The sequence below is a fragment of the Salvelinus namaycush genome, chromosome 6 (genome assembly GCF_016432855.1).
Source record: "Salvelinus namaycush isolate Seneca chromosome 6, SaNama_1.0, whole genome shotgun sequence".
NCBI lineage: Eukaryota > Metazoa > Chordata > Actinopteri > Salmoniformes > Salmonidae > Salvelinus > Salvelinus namaycush.
The window spans coordinates 40,463,952-40,481,251 of record NC_052312.1 but is presented as its reverse complement, the minus strand read 5'-3'; the positions used below and the strand labels follow the sequence as shown (position 1 = coordinate 40,481,251).

Genomic DNA, 17,300 nt, shown 5'->3' with positions numbered 1-17,300 from the left:
AATACTTATTTTCCACCATAATTTGCAAATAAATTCATTAAAAATCCTACAATGTGATTTTCTGGATTTTTTTTTCTCATTTTGCCTGTCATAGTTGAAGTGTACCTATGATGAAAATTACAGGCCTCTCTCATCTTTTTAAGTGGGAGAACTTGCACAATTGGTGGCTGACTAAATACTTTTTTGCCCCACTGTATATGAAAGGCATTGCCGGCGACAAAGCCTCTACTTTTATTTCTGCCAACCGACCTAGTCATGATTAAGGTAAAGGTCTGCCTACGGCTTAGTATGAAATGTAGCCGTAATGCTGAGGCAGCATTGGCACGCACTACGCTCCTAAGCTCTTGATGGTTGCTAGGCAGCGCCCTTTACTTCTATCCTCCTGCCAGTTCTAAACTTTGAGGCATGTCACTTCACCCATCTCTTCACATAGCCCACCGCATGCACTGTTTTCTTAACCACGACCGGATGGATCCATAAAGAATTACTGTGGGAATAAATATTACTGAATGACGAAAATATTGGAATAAAATAGGCTAGTGCAATTGAAGGCATCAAATTGTTGCTTAATGATACTCCCACAGCCATCCTATTTTTACAATACATTTGAAGCAATAGCCTTTTACCCTGCTTTGAGACAAGCGTGAGGACTTGTATTGATAGAATCCATCAATGTCTGATTTTCTTTTCACTGAATCTCCGTTTGGATATTAGTTAGGCAACAACTAGGCTGGTGAAATGCTAAATTGAGGTGAGTGCTGCTCATGATCATCTTGTCTAGTTGGCTCATTTATTATCGCTGATTAGAACATTTTGTCAGCATGTTATGTAGCTTAACAAGCAGACTGTTTTGCTCTTCATTTTCAGTTGCTTAGTAACCTAGGCCAACTCCAGACCTAAAGCCTGTGACTTGTCTTAATCAATCAATGTGATTTTGTATCATTGAATCTCCCTCTGTATGCTATATATGGTTTATTCTCTGGCTGGGAAAATAATTGGAGGTGGTATAGCTCATCTATTTGTTTACTCATCTATCACTGATCAGAAACATTTACCACGCAATAGTGTAGCCTAAATCCAGTGTAGGCTTTGTAATGGTGTTTATTCAATGGATTTATTCAAATAGACGTCCACCCACACCGGCCCATGTCTACTGCCACTCCTAAACTTGCCGGCATGTGCACAGGAGATATAAAAGGTTTATCCCGGCAAGAATGTATCAGGCTCTAAAAAACATGTCTATTTTTTATAGGCAACATACAGTAAAGTCTGTCTGTAAAGGGTATAGGATGTGCGTGTGTCTCTCTGTGTGTGTGTGTATCCTCCTAAGAATAGAATTAGGGGTGGTGGTCTTCAAACACCTGCAAACGAGGCCACAGATAAGACGTCGCGCCAAACGGACAACTGCTCAAGTTTCAATTCTTGATGAAGGAAATAGGGAACTAGGCTTACATGTGATGTGATCAAACAGTCATTTCATTTTCAGATATTACTACAATTATAGTCCAGGTGTACCAAGCATGGTGCAATTCTGCAAATGCCAGCAGCAGAGACATCAAGTTCCAACATTGTCCAATAGCCTCTGATAAACTATATACATAGACTGCATACTGTCTACAGTGGGCAATGCATTAGGCTATGTGGGGTATAGGCAGCAATGCATTAGGCTATGTGGGGTATAGGCAGCAATGCATTAGGCTATGTGGGGTATAGGCATAGTATGCTGTGTGCGTGTCTCCTGGCGTGTTGAGAAAACACAGACTCCCACTAGCTCCAGAACTGGACCGGCTGGGGTTATATGAACCAACATCAAGGGATAGAGGGCCCCCTCGGATTGGACACCTGTCAGCTGCACATAGAAATACAGGTTCCCAGAGTCAGTGAGACAGAGAGACAGAGATGGGTCACCCAGGCAGTAATTGAATGCACATGACCAGTGAACAGCAGCACTGAGGAGCCTGAGACTGGAGGGGCCTGAGTCATGACACACTACAGCCCTGCTGCACCCAGAACAGATGCATGACATGAGACTCCACTGACCTTTACCACAGAGACAGAGAGATAGAGAGACAGAGAGGGGTAATTGAGAGAGAGAGACAGAGAGGGGTAATTGAGAGAGAGAGACAGAGAGGGGTAATTGAGAGAGAGAGACAGAGAGTGGTAATTGAGAGAGAGAGACAGAGGGGTAATTGAGAGAGAGAGACAGAGAGAGAGACAGAGAGACAGAGAGGGGTAATTGAGAGAGAGAGACAGAGAGGGGTAATTGAGAGAGAGAATGTGGGAAATAGAGTGAAACTGAATGAGAATAAAAAGAGAGAAAGAACGTGGAAAAAATAACAAAAGAGAACAAGAGAATAAGATGAGTGAGATGAGTGAGAGGGCGAGCGAGAGAGTTAGTAACAAGGTGATGTGGGAGATGACTGGTAGGCTCTTCTAAATAGAGAGGATCCTCAATGTTGGCTAAATTACATGGGTGGATGGCTAAACATAGCCTACCGTCTATGAGTGGGCATCAATTCTTTTCTATTCTATTTCTGAAGCTGACTACTCTCCACAGATAGCCGTTTGCGGTAGACGGACAGTGCTGGAATGCTCTTAGGCAACTCTGGGCTCAGGGCATTGTACTACTGGTTACAGGTCTGAACTCAGCCACACAATCCTGGCAAACAGACCCTGTCCATCCCACTATTCATAGCGTCAGGTCTGTACTCTTTAGCAGCCCCAGAGAGACAGACAGTGCTCTAATAGAAATCTATAAAAGAGACAGGAGACAGGGACAGTGGGGTACACATGTTAGGATGTTGATCTGTTCATAACTCCACTGCAGGGGAATAAAGCGAAGCTCACAAGCATGTCATCCACAAGCATGTCTGCTGACAGGCACAAGCATGTCTGTCCTCGAGCAAGGTGCGTGTGTGTGTGAGATTGTGTGTGAGTTCTCAAACACAGCCCCAGACAGATCTCACAATCATGCCCTTATAAATAAGCACCTCTCACACAATGAGAGTGGTGTGTATTTAGAGACGGGAGTGTGTGTTCACCACTCTGTTGTCTGCTCCTGTCCCTGAAACGAAGTTCACACACCAGACAGCAACAACACAAAGCAGGGCATCGCATTAGATAAGAATTTGACATAATCACAAATCTCCCCTGCCCATTCTGCCATTAAAAACTCTGATTTCTGATCAGTCACCCTAGTTTGCGCTAACCTAATCCATTATAAGATGAAAAACAAACACTGATATAGGTCCAGGACGATACCAGTATCGAGATACTCGTTACTATTGTGGCAAGGAAACAAAACACAAGGCAGATTTGACTTCTTTAGGAAAACATCCCTAATGTTGGAAACAAACATCATTATGTTGTCATCCAGAGTCACATTTATTTTCCAAGTTATAGAACACAATATGTTACATACATCAAGTTAACGGACCAAAGAGTTTGGTCTGCTTCATGTTTTCCATGGAAACAATGTCACAATACTGATATCGTCACAGCCCTACACTGATCCAGGGTAGTCTACCTCAACACACAATGGCAACAAGTTACCTTGGAGGGGTGTTGTGTCTGATTAGTCTCCCTGTTTCAAAAGGAGACACTTCCTTGTTGTCTACCAGTGACTCACTGACTATGTGAGCAGGGGAGGCCCCAATCACAGATGTTACACACTGTTTGGCCTGACCAGGAAAATAACACTTCCTCTCTTTTGGGTGTGAAGTTAAAAGAGAAGAAAGAAGAACACAGACGCCAGAGTGAGGTCCAGGTCCGAGTAGGAGTGCTGCTGATCTAGGATCAGGTTCCCCCTGTCCATGTATGATTTATTAAGAATTAAACTGATCCTTAAATCAGCGCTCCCCAACCAACTCAGTGGCTTTGTGGTAAGAGTGTTCGCCCTGAGATTGGAAGGTTGGTAGTTTGATCGAGTTATACCAAAGACTGTAAAATGGGACCCAATGTGTCTACACTTGGCACTCAGCATTAAGGAGATAGATTGGGGGTAAGGCACTGCGATAGACTGGCATCCTGTCCAGGGGGTGTACCAAGACTCGTGCAAGGCAAATCAGCACTCCTACTCTGAGACCCTTGATACATAAGGCCCCAGAACAAGCCTTAGGGCTGTAGTAGGACATATCACAAATGTGGAATGGAGTCAAGACCAGTCATACATTGTATAAGTAAGCCTACATGTATACACTAAACTCCAAATGAACCCTGATTAGAAGCCCCTGGCTGAGTCCCAATTCTCCACCCTTCTCCCAAAGTGAGCACTTGAACACCCTTCATGTTTTAAACAGTGGAAACTCCCTCTAGCCAATGCTTTGACCATTCCAATGCTTTTAAATCCATGATGGGAAGTGTGCTAGTAAGTGCACACTTTTGTAAAAGGGTGGGGAATTGGGATGCAATGCTGAATGTCCTGTTGCTGCCTCTGAGCATTGCATGATCGGTTCTTGAGGAGTGTTCAGATGTAGGGTTTTAGTGGATCATTGTGACAATTCAGTATTATCATTTGCCATCTTCCAGGAGGTGATAACATGGCTGGCATGGAATTATCTGTCATTTTGCTGAAATGGAAATGGCCAAACTTGTCATCTCTATGGTTCTACTTTCTGGCCTTAGTATAGAGACACAGGCCTGCATAGGGTGAATGTTAGCACTGTTTCGTCAGAGCCTTATCATGGCAATGGAATGTAAAGACTAGGGTACAATTTTGCTACTAGGTCATCAACCTATTAGCAAATGTCCTTCTACTGTAGTCCTGAGGTAGTTTTTTCATAAGAGAAATATATCCGTTTCCATTTCCTTCTTTTGTTTCCTAAAATAAACATGTGTTGAGATGTATTTTGCAATGATGGCTGCCATCCCTACCATCTTATGTTAGTTCACAGTGGGACACCATATTTATAAATCCCTATGGGGGTGTTCTGGAATAGATTGGGTAAACTTCTGACTTGCACACAATCGACTTTAGAGTGAAGTGTTTCCATAGCAACCATAGTTTGTAAACTTGGATTGTTTTTTTGCTGTGTCAGTCAGTCAACCTTGTCCTCCTTGGTGATGAAGCTGTGCATTGCTGCTGACAGAATGGGGCTTATAGTGGACCCTCTCTGTATGGCAAACCCCATCCCCAGTGGGGATCAGAGTCAAGAACTCAATGTTGAGAGGCTCAGAACTGTGCTCAATGAATGTGTGTAGCCTAGATTCTCTCTACTTGGATAACAAAGTCACTGACACCACCAGCAGTCAACCCTACCCAAAAACTTTGGACCAAGGGGCAGGCTTAAACAATTGCATTTGTTTCACTCTTACAGGCATGTTCCATGTTAAAGTGCCAACTGAGGGAGACACATAATGGGGGGAAATACTGGATTAAGTGACATCACAGATGTGAGCAGCTTTCTGGTCACTTTCCTGTGGAAGCCCATGTGCTGTGCTGGCATGATGTTAAGGGCCCGGTCACCATAGAAACAAAATGAGTACAATGCCACTTCAACTTCCAGGTGACAAATGATAACGATGATGATGGATGGTACTTTAAATCCTATAGTTTGACAACCCTGTTGTTTAAGCTTTCAAATGATATCAAAACGGGTCAGATATGCAAAATGGGTCCAGTCAACTTTGAGAATCTCCATCTCCTGAATGTTTTGGCATTCAGGTCCAAAAAGTCACTTCCATTCCACTTCTCTCAAGGGAAGGCTTTGGGTCATCAGTATTTGGCCAATTGATAAAGTCAAACTCCTATTTCTAAAATGCATCTTGTTAAAATCAGACTTTAAACCTAAGTCACACATTTTGACAGTGCCACTTCGCCATTTAGTGTGAACCAATGATTTATTTTAAAGTGAAAACTAACTAGCTTTTTAGCTAGAAACGTCTACCCTGTGACAGAAGATCGCTAGACACAGAACATTTGTGGCGATTAGTTGACTCTGAAGACTGCATGAGATGACAGCGGAGTTATCTTTACTTCTGAAACCTGCCCCGCCCTTCTTTCATCAGTCACCGACGCAAGGGCTCTAGTCAGACAGACAGATCTTGAGCTAACTAAAAAATATACCCTAACAAATATTCCCGATCCAAGATGTTAGTTCCCTAGTTAGGGAGCTAGCTCGTAAGTAAGCAATTGGCTATTATGCTAGTAATAGTTTACTAGGACTACATAGCGGGCTATCTTAAACATTGTTAGTTAACTAAATCATTAGCTGACGTTAACGTTAGTTAGCTACCTAACTAACTAAGTAGCCTTCTACCAGGACCCATAACAAGTAACATTAACTAGTTAGATCTAACGTTAGCTAGCTACCGAACGTACTGCTATGTCAACCATAGTTCGTTAGCTAACGTTAATTTAGTTGTTTCATACGCGACCTTCCAGCTGGTTGGATAGTAGTGGCTAACGTTAGCTAAATAGCTTGCTTCTGGTAATGTTACATAGAAAAACTTTCGTACAGTTGCTGTAAAGTTTAAAAACCAAAGTTCCAAATGAACAAAATAGGTATTAGATATAGCTGGACATGCTATCACTTTACCTTGAAGAGTTCCGCTCCTCTTGAGAGACGCGAATCAATGAATAAATTAGCTGTATTTAGCTGGCTAACCTTTTACCAGTTTTTTTCTTACCAGCAACAGGAGCCGCAGCATAAACGCACCCACCATCTCTTCCGGTATGCAAAATAAAAAACCTTCAAAATAATAGTTCTCATTTCAAGAAATTTCAAGAATTGCAAACAAAATGAATATATGGCCACTGATATTGTTTAGCAAAACGGCAGCCCTGCCACTTGATTTGGTATACAGCTGAGGGATGGGGAAATGTAACCCCTCTCATATTCAGAGAGTGCTCTGACACAGTCCATGTTAGGTGTGGGAATCTGTCTAAAGCACACAGGTGACCCCTAAAAATTGAGATTTACACAAATCCCCCATTGTTTAATTGGATTTATTACATGCAGACATTTGAGGCACCAGGAATTATTAATACATTTAAAAACCAAAAACATTGCATGTTATAATTCCTATATTCAGTACATGTATATAAAAAAATATAGAATTGCAACTACCTGTATGCAACAAAGAATGAGGGTAAAAGGATGACATGAAATGCATAACCAAATAGTGTCAAAAGTACATCAAAATACGTTATTTTAATGTAACAGTGTATATTTCATTGTGTACTAAAACCATCTGTAAGACAAAGGCAGCAGCACCATATTAGTATATATAAAACATGGTACAGTCTTCTATACAAAAAAGTCCACATCATTAAAGGCAAAACCTAATGGTGACTGTTAAAGTGATAATTCACCCAAATTACATATTGGTTTTCTTTGGGTGAACTATCCCTTTAACAACTCTGGGGACCACAGTGAGGTGGGGTGGGGTGTATGGTACTGTATATAAGAAATGAATAAAGATACTCTATGGGTTATTACATCATGTTCACTTTCACACAATCAGAATGGTTCAGTCTGTTGTAGCTCAGTAGCCACTTCAGCTTTAGTCTCTTGTATGCCAACCGCTCGAGGTGACCACACACTGTGACCAGAATAGGATTATCTTAAACACACAGGCAGACCAAGGGTGTGCTGGTCAGTGTCTCAAATGGCACCCTATTCCCTATATAGTGCACTACTTTTAACCAGGGCCCATAGGTAATAGGGTGCCCTTTGGGACGCAACCCTGGTTTCGAGGTCACCCCTCCAAGGTCACACCACAGGAAAATATTTGTTGGCATGGCAATGTCATCCACAACACAAAATGAAAGGTACTTCAACGTTTGAAGAGCTGACCTCATCACTTTATATCCAGATATTTAACTGTGAAAGCATTTCTTTATCCCAAAGTTGAATTTATGAGTAACAACTCAAAAGTAAAGTTGTATAACCAAACATTGAACAAGTCTCTCAGTTTTATAAAAGTAATTCCAAAACATTGACTGTCCTATGCATACTGTAGCCTTATACACTTTATAGCCTACTTCAGTGGCTTGAAAAGCAAACGCTTCAAAGCTCACTTTCCAGTCTTACTTTCGTTTGTTGTTAGCATTGTCCATTACACTATGTTTTATACAGTCAACAAATAGCAAATGCTTTTCGGGTCATGCATTTCAGAATAAAGAGGTGAAACCTGTCGGTTTTCAGACATGAACAGAATAATTACACACGTCAATGTGTCTTAACCTTGCAAATATTCTGCTTGAAAACATAAAAAACATTAAAAGTAAAACAATTCCACAACAATATATGTAAACATTATTCAAACAGGTGCATTGATTGAAATCCTCTAACAGTCATCTGAGAACGTCCCCTTCCCATTGCTATAGAAATGGTTGATAAATGCTATTATTTACTGTATTATACAGAGCTTCTGATAAACGTGAGTGTGTGTGACCCTTTCTTTACTGACACACACGTGTCCTTGCTTGTGATGTATGGCAGGGTCCTCAGAGCTTACTGGGTCCTCTCCCTCCCTCCCTGTCATCCTTCCATCCCTCTGTTTGGGTCGTCCCTTGCTCCCGACCCCCTTTACCCCATGAATGACACAGGAAGAGCAACGAGAGGTCAGTGAAGGGACAGTGAGGCATTGGACATTACCACCTCACTTCCAGGTGGCGGCAGCTGGGCGAGGCCCGGTGCCCCCCTTCGCCGTTCCCTTAGACCCCAGCGACTGGCCTGAGCGACTCCGTAGGTCACGTTCTGCATTCTCGCTCAGTGCCTGCTCCTCGTCGTACCTGAGGAAGGGAGAGATAGAGGGAGGGAGGCAGGGAGAGAGAGAGAGAGGCAGGGACGGAGGGGAAGACAGAGAGGCAGGGAGGGAGAGAGACGGAGGCAGGAAGGGAGGGGAAGAGAGAGAGAGAGACAGAGGATAGAGGATAGAGAGAGGGAGTACACTCTTAGAAAAAAGGCTTCCAAAAGGGTTCTTCGGCTGCCCCCATAGGAGAACCTTTTTTGATTCCAGGTAGTACCTTTTTTGGTTCCAGGTAGAACTCTTTTGTGTGCCAAGGGTTCTTCAAAGGGTTCTCCTATGTGGATAGCCGAAGAACAGTTTTAGGTCCTAGATATCACCTTTTTTTCTAAGAGTGCATGTGTAAGACAGAGTACTGGTAAGACCTACAGTGGGGTACGAAATTATTGACACCCTCGATAAAGATGAGCAAAATTAGAGATCTTTGGCCATGCACACCAGTGGTGGGTTTGGCGTCGACATGAGAATGCATGAGCAGAAAAGAACCCAGTACCTACTGTAAAGTTTGGTGGCGTATCTTATGGGGCTATTTTGCTTCCACTGGTCGTGGGGTCCTTGTTAAAGTCAACGGCATCATGAACTTTACCCAGTATCAGGATATTATTGACAAAAACCTGGTTGCCTCTGCCAGGAGGCTGAAACTTGGCCGCAAGTGGATCTTCAAGCAAGACAATAACCCCAAGCACACATCAAAAACCACAAAAAATAGGTTAATTGGCCCCAAAATCAAAAGTAGAAACCTATTGAAAAGCTGTGGTTTGAATTGAAGAGGGCAGTCTATTAGCGCAGACAAACCATATCAAGGATCTGGAAGAATTCTGTCAGTGGAGGCTGCTGATGGGAGGACGGCTCATAATAACGCCTGGAACAGAATAAATGGAAACCATGTGTTTGATGGATTTGATACCATTTCACTCATTCTGCTCCAGCCATTACCAAGAGCCCTTTCTCCCCAATTATAGTGCCACCAACCTGCTGTGGATTCTGTATGTAGGAATGGTCTAAGATCCCTCCCAAAGTGTTCTCCAACTCATAAAATAAGTAAGGATGCTAGATATAGGAAGTATAAAGACAATATAGTGATAACATCACAACAAAAATGTAACTCTGAGGTAAAAGGCTGTGTGTTGTCATTCTGATCGGTCAGATAGCTAGCAACAATGACTAGAAGCTGCTATGCGGTGAATCGTAGATGGCTTGTTTCAGTTCATCTGATCCTGAATCAGTTCACGGTTATAGGTATTTTCTCTAACCGTTAATCCTGGCTTGATGGACCAATAGTTCCACAACGGCAAACCCTGCCCATCTGGCACTCCAGAATATTTTTATAAATAGTGTTGTTTTTTTACCCTGGGCCACATTCCGTAGTCAAACGTTGTCAAATGCTGCAGATAGAAATGCCATGATTAGATCCTACTTCATTCCATATTCTACATGTCAGAGAAGCATAGCATATTTCTATCTAAATATTCCAAAACGCTGCATCATGCCGAACACGCCCAAGGCCTGTTTTCTCCAATGAGCAATGTGATAGGAGGAGGGGGCTGTCACTCACAGGACTTGGTAGTTGCCCAGGGCCTCTCGGGGTGGGCTGCGGTTCCAGCGGCAGTCGGGAATGTCCCCGTTGGGTGTGACGATGTTGAGAGTGTCATTGATCAGATTGTACTTCAGGATCCGGTCGTTAGCTGTGCTGGAGGTAAGCGACGGAGAAGCGTTGACCTGGAGGACAGACGCGGAATAGACACACACACACACACACACACACACACACACACACACACACACACACACACACACACACACACACACACACACACACACACACACACACAGCAGAGAGCACAGGTCAGGATAAGCATTAGTCATTATGTACACACGGGCCAGCATGGAAAGTTCTGTCCTGAGTATGAGTAGAGTACAAAGTACTGGAGACTAGTAACAGGCAGGAATGACCTCACTATTTCACTGTTTTCATTTCCTATCGGTCCCCATAGGAACTGGGAGCTGCTTATCAGGCAGGAAATGTACCACATGGACAATGTAATAGCAGCAGCGGTGGGTGTGGGTTGTAAATATACTGGCACACAGACACCCACATGGACAACTAAGAGAGAGAAAAAGAGAGATCAATCCCAGAAAGAGACACACACACACACACACACACACACACACACACACACACACACACACACAAAGCTTGGTTGGAATCACTCCCTTGTTTCCCAGCTCTTGCAGACTGAGAGACTGCTGCAGGTTGGTTCCCCAGCTGTTCTTCTACAATACACATTAATGAGAGTTTGGCATTGGCATGCCGGCTATTCTGCCCCGGGTGGCTGTACCAGAGGATCTCACAGCGGATCAGCACTCCTACACACAGGGACGCTTTGTGAATACTGTTTGTTTCCTGTACATCGCCTTGAGCAGGTTTTAGTCAAACACACTTCAGACACAAACACACACCTCAGACACAAACTCACGCACATATACAAACATCCACACACAGAGAGAAAAGTCAACCCTAAGGACATTAAACTTGATAGAAAGGAACGCAGCACTGGTTTCACTTCACAAACAATGCAGAAAAAATAAAACATTTTGACACGAGGTCATCTTAGTAGGAACTAGAATTAGTGAGTAAAACTATAGTATGTTCACAATAAGAGAGACTTTTTTACTTCGTTATTTTTGCCTATGTCAAGTAATTACAGTGTGTGTGTGGGTGGGCGCCTCACCTCAATAAGCCATGGCTTCAGCTTGTCATCGATGATGATGTCATATCCATAACACTCAAAGCAATGTTTATCATTGTTCATGACGGGCTGTGAAGAGAGAGAGAGAGGGAGAGGGAGAGGGAGAGGGAGAGGGAGTGTTTAGAGGGAAAAAGGAAGTTAGTGTGTTGAGTGTGTGGGACAGGAGTGAAAAAGGGAAGAGCAGCTGCAACACAGCAGGGATAAAATGGGGAACATGTTTTTGTTTCAGTATGTGTGTGTGACCACTCACAGCGACAGCCTTTAGGGACTGCACCATAATCCAGTGGATCTGGTCAAACAGTCGGCTGGTCACCTCCTTCCCCCTGGTGCTCTCCAGGTACAGACGCAGGTTACTGACCGTCCACTTCCCACCGTGGACATGGTTATAGTCATCCTGCAACGTGTATAGATGTATTGTACACACGTAGAAATATATACACATAGAAACTCATATATTTATGTCGGAGCCATTTCTGCCTGTTTTAGGCCCATTTAGTGTGTTGTGTATATGTTATCTGTCTTGACAACATACACACACTTACCCCATGTCTCTGAATGGCCACATTGGTTAGGTGCACAAACATGTTGTCCAGTTCACTAGTGCTGGGGGTGTACTTCACTGTGCAAAACCGGCAGAAACCCAGTTTATACCTGGAAGCAACACAAAGGTCCAAATGGACCAAATTGTCAAATACTGATCTGATCAAATGCTGAAGTTATCATTTATCCTAGTGGCAATATCCTTTATTAATGTTTTACAGAATTATGAAAACGTATATGCATACTGCACTGTTTATAATGATGTATTTGCATTACATGTAAAATACTGTCTATGTTTCTGTTAGTATAGGGACAATTAAGTTATTATCTATCTATTACCTATCACCTATCCAGTCATTTCAGAGCGGTAGGACTTGAGGGAAATGAAACCAGGTTGTAGATTTAAGGTTAATCATAAACCTACATGTAACACTTGAGAGGTCGATAGGTGGTAACCAACACATAGAGACGCAGGTCAAACTTCTTGCCTCCGATCAGCAGTGGGTTGTCGATGTACAGAGAGATGACATAGGCCTCCTTGCCACTTGAGGCCGCTACAAACCTAGCAAAAACAAAGGAAACAGAGCATCAGTCATTTATCTATGGACAACTCATCTATGGACAACGGTGTTGAGAACAGCAGATTCAAGAGTAGTGGGGTAATACTACCTGTATGACCTAAGACTGACTGTGAACAATGCAAATGCAAGCAAAGACTCACCTTTGGCAGCCACACACAGGACATGTTTATCAGTAGTTAGTAGAGGTGTGTGTGTGTGTGTGTGTGTGTGTGTGTGTGTGTGTGTGTGTGTGTGTGTGTGTGTGTGTGTGTGTGTGTGTGTGTGTGTGTGTGTGTGTGTGTGTGTGTGTGTGAGTCAGCACTCACGTGGAGGTACGGCTGTCTCGGGACCACTTCTTGATCTGGGAAAGTTTGTTGATGAGGAAGATGCCTTTTCCCTGAGCCTTCCCACACGGCTTCATTATCCACGTGCTGGAGGGACTCTTCCGGAATTCCTCCACAAACAGATTATAATCCGCCGGAAGCATGAACGTCACTGGCACAAAGTCTGGGACACAACCAGAGAGGGAGAGAGGGAGTATAAAAACGCAGAGAAATATGAAAGGACAGTATTGATGACATTTGTTTAACAGCACAAAATAATGAGTGAGTTTAGCTGTTATAGCCCAAGACCCCGAAAAAGGGCCACTTCTAATCAGAGCCCCTTGTAGCAGGTGCAACTGAAATTTAAATGTATCTTACATCCACATTTATTTACATATACTGTAAGTAAGCAGTGTGCGTGTACGGGAAAGCTCATAACTAACACCTAAATAAAGGTATTTCCCGTTTTCATCTTTCTCGGCCAGCGGGCTTCCCTCCTTCTCCATATCTTTGCGGTAGCGTTTGATGTTCTTGATCATCAGGTCCTTCCTGGTCAGCTCGTAGTGGTTGGGGAAGTGGTTGACCATCTGCTCATCCGAGAGACGGTAACCCGTGTCCACACTGAACACGTTCCGGATGGTCTGGACGCTCATCCTATTGGGAGGCATAGACGGATCATAAACAGGGTTTCCCCAAGGCTGATGGAGATTTGCGGGGGTAGTCAGTCAGGGATGGGATTTTTGTAATTAATCAGGAATTTCTGTTTTTCTGAATCTGTTATTTACAGTTACACATCCTTGCAATTTGTCTAATTTACCCCTGAACCAATATCTTAATATTTTTTAAACTGTTTTAAAAAAAAATGTCCTGGGCTGTGTTCAGTAGGCACAAATAAAAGAAAACGTTTAAAAAAGAAGATGAGTGCTTTTATTGGACAAGACCAAGTAGTAACGCCTGTTTCAAAGCATTCTTCTCTCCCGTTTTGTGCCCACTGAACACGACCCTGATCTCTGTATGTGCTACACTGGCATTCATAAGCACCCACTGTGTATTGTCACTCAGAGAAAGCTCCATAGCTCCAATGACAGCCTACCAGTAGAAGTTCCAGTCCTCGCTCTCTGTGACCTGAGTCCATCCTCTCTTCTCAAAGTTGTTGATGAGTACGGATTTCTCAATGTCGGTCACCCATTTCACCTTATTAGCCATGGTTCCTCCTAGAGTCTCTCTCTCACACACACACAGAAACACACCAATGCAAGCACAAACACACACGCACAGATGAGCTTAGCACGTGTAATAAACATAGGTTTAACTAACGTTAATAGTCTATTGTTTTGCCCATGATGAGCCACTGCTATTAGCTATCTCGCAAAAACACTGAATTCATGTGCTATATTCACAACTAGCATTTTGGTGTACTGTAAAGCATTGGACACAATCGCGTTATGTCAGCTAGCTACGTATCTATGTATCCTTCCACACCAAATAACAGTTTTAGCTAGCTACCTGGAAATCGATCTTCTAATCTTCTTGTCAAACAACCGGTCATCAGCCCCAGCTAGCTGGATCCACCCTGCCTGAGACACCTGCAAAGGATAATGATTTTCATCCAATCGTGATGTCTGGTTCAATCGCCTTCAAGGGGAATTTAATGCAAAGTATAAAGGAGAAATACTCAATTTATTGACTTCACCCATGTAACGTTAATCTGCTAAAAGGGTGGATGCTAGTTATCTCTTATCTTGATTTATCGATCCATCCCAGTCAGCTGGAAGATGAATACCGTGCTCTTCCGGGTGAATAACCTAGCAACCGACGACGCTTCGAACTGTCAAATATTCCTCGCTCGTTTCACCACAGGGTTGCGCTAAGTGCACATGGTCCAATTTTTAGCATGCAGGGACATTTTGCGCCTCATGATGCCCTCTAGTGGTTGTTGAGAGAAACACAGCTCAAGGATCTTCCTGGTGTAACTGCCATAGGCGTGGCTGTTGAAATGATAATTGTGGCAGTTACCTGAAAACAACAAGATTAAAGGACGCTGCTGTAAGTAGGAACATTATAAACAACTGTGAAATGTTCAAAATATTTTTATATTTAGGATATTGTTCTATAATGCCCATATTATTTGCGTTACAGGGCGGCGTCTACTTTAATCTACAAAATAGGTAAGTTTGACATTTTTGTTATTCTACAATGCACCTGTTCCTTTGTTGTCAGACAAGGAACCTTGTGTAGACAGATATTGACTGTAGTACTGCTCTTCTATAGATGTGAAACTCGATGACAAAATATGAATAATGATAGGATCATTATCATTGTTTAAATATTTTACATTCAAATAGGGCAAATTATACTGTATTTCTTGCTTGTGTGATCTTCAAATCGACCTTAGGTTTGTTTGGTGAAGAGGATGACATCACCTTGTTTTGACAAACCCCTATCAAACATTACTATCCACAAATAATATTTTCCCCCAATTATTATGATTTGATCATGCTGTAGAGCTAAGGCATATATGATGTTATTAACAATAATTCTATTATTAATTTAATAGTTAAATAATTCATATTATCTTTATTACCTATATTTTACATTGTATTTATTTTTATTTGCCAATTATTTTGCAGCTTTCCATGTTGTCTGTTGTCTGTAGCTTGTGAGGTGTGGAAACACTTTGTTGCTTTTATGAATTTTGTCTTGCTGCTTTTTGTTCTATGTTGCTCTGTCTGTATGCCACGTCTTTCTTGCCCTATGTTGCTCTGTCTGTATGCTACGTATTGCTTGTCCTATGTTGCTCTGCGTGTACTCACTGCTCAATGATTGTCTATATTGTAATTGTTTTTAATAACCTGCCCAGGGACTGCGGTTGAAAATTAGCCGGCTGGCTAAAACCGTCACTTTTACTGAAACGTTGATTAATGTGTACTGTCCCTGTAAAAATAAAATCAACTCAAACTCAATAAACTCAAGACTAATGACAAATCCATCCTTTCATTGGATTGGCTTGAGACATTACATTTGTAAAGACATTCTGTAATATTACAAAATCAAATGTATATTTTAAGATGACAAAACAAGGAAGCAAATGTTTTGCGATGGTAGCCGTTTGGTTGATTTGAGTAATGGAAATCCACCATTTGCATTGCGACTACCTCTCCAACAGCACGTGAGCAGAGGGACAGAACAGCTTAGGTACAGGTGAGCAGAGCCAGGGGTGTGTTCAACACTAAACTCTCTTGTGTTTCACATTGAGATTCCTAGTAAAAACTGACGTGACATGCATTAATGTAGGTCACACACACATATGTGTGTTTATTTTCTGTATTACACACACACACACACACACACACACACACTGTATCTTGAAACCTCACTGAGCCCATCCTGTGCAGTGAATACTGCAGTAATCTCCCCGGAAACACACTTTTGGTCATATGACTCAATATTTACACAGGTAGATAATTATGGGCGTTAAATTTATTATGACCATAGTCACACACACAGCTAGGTGCACTCACTCACCTGTTAACACACACACACAAAACTGTTGTCCTGACATGGCTTCCACATTATTTATGTGTAACACCCTGAAACTCATAACATATGTGTGGCAAACTCTTTTCTTTATCAGAAAACAAAATGGTGGAGCACAGAAGAGAGCGACGCCGTGCCATTTCCCTCAGGGCTGGACCTAGTGAGGTGGACAACGTCACCCTGTCTGATGTGAATCTCAGGTAGAGGCTACGTCACACCAGTCCTGACCTCTTGATCAAATCCAATTTTATTGGTCACATACACATATTTAGCTGATCTTATCTCTTATGTCATAACAGACATTCAAAGGAGGTATTCGAACCCTATTTTTTTCCTCCATTGAAGTAGTCACTAATTTGACATTATGGGTGAAAGCAAAATGCTTGAAACTGGACACTTTGTTGTTCCCCATCACTGATTACCTCAAGGAATAAAGAACGCATTTCTAATGTTTTGTGAACATCATTTCTGTCCGTCCCTCCTTTAGGATCCATGCCAGGGCTGCCCGGACTACAGGTCGTCAGCTGGCAGAGATTGGTGACAGACTGGACCGTGAATGGGCAGAGAGACTCCCTAACCAGTGGCATGTGCCACAAACTCTCCATGTGACAAGGCCTGCCCACGCCCTGACTAGAAGCATCTACAGGTGAGAGGGCTCAAAGACCAGGATGTCTTGTGCCAAACAACTAGTAAATCAGTGCTTACTTTGCACATAAGAAAAATTTAACACGCAATAAATTAAAATAATATGGTTAACAAAGATCTCATGTAACTCATTATCAGGGGGATACAAGAACAGCTTTGGGGAGTGAAGAGTTTGCCTGGTGTGGCCAGAGCCT

General features: G+C 42.5%; 2 protein-coding genes across 6 annotated transcripts in view; both read right to left on the bottom strand.

Annotated features, from left to right (window-relative positions):
• The window catches only part of LOC120050012 (protein kinase C and casein kinase substrate in neurons protein 2-like), a 37,659-nt gene extending 30,996 nt beyond the window's left edge, over positions 1–6,663 (bottom strand). For both annotated transcript variants that reach the window (XM_038996591.1, XM_038996592.1), the window contains exon 1: positions 6,537–6,663. The gene's annotated coding sequence lies outside the window, so the exon portion shown is untranslated. The remainder of the gene's footprint in view (positions 1–6,536) is intronic.
• Positions 6,664–6,932: 269 nt separating this feature from the next.
• ttll1 (tubulin tyrosine ligase-like family, member 1) lies at positions 6,933–14,682 on the bottom strand. Of its 4 annotated transcripts, none has more exons than XM_038996589.1 (10): positions 14,431–14,682; positions 14,018–14,151; positions 13,370–13,578; positions 12,928–13,108; positions 12,466–12,603; positions 12,044–12,152; positions 11,752–11,895; positions 11,484–11,570; positions 10,307–10,470; positions 6,933–8,737 (listed from the first exon to the last, which is right to left on the bottom strand). In XM_038996589.1, exons 2-10 carry the CDS (start codon positions 14,128–14,130, stop codon positions 8,605–8,607), a joined length of 1,278 nt encoding a protein of 425 aa, XP_038852517.1. In that variant the 5' UTR covers positions 14,131–14,151; positions 14,431–14,682; the 3' UTR covers positions 6,933–8,604. The 4 variants fall into 4 exon arrangements, with proteins under 4 accessions (XP_038852517.1, XP_038852515.1, XP_038852516.1 ...); XM_038996587.1 differs by having other exon boundaries at positions 14,018–14,147; XM_038996588.1 differs by lacking the exon at positions 14,431–14,682 and having other exon boundaries at positions 14,018–14,421.
• Positions 14,683–17,300: the final 2,618 nt, after the last annotated feature.

What these genes read in the sequence shown, in the direction of transcription:
- ttll1 (XM_038996587.1), bottom strand. Translation starts at nt 14,473, where the DNA reads ATGACCGGTTGTTTGACAAGAAGATTAGAAGATCGATTTCCAG. An exon ending in ATTAGAAGATCGATTTCCAG is followed by an intron (nt 14,148 to 14,430) that starts GTAGCTAGCTAA and finishes TGTGTGAGAGAG; the next exon opens with AGACTCTAGGAGGAACCATG. An exon ending in CGAGACAGCCGTACCTCCAC is followed by an intron (nt 12,604 to 12,927) that starts GTGAGTGCTGAC and finishes TGTTTTTGCTAG; the next exon opens with GTTTGTAGCGGCCTCAAGTG.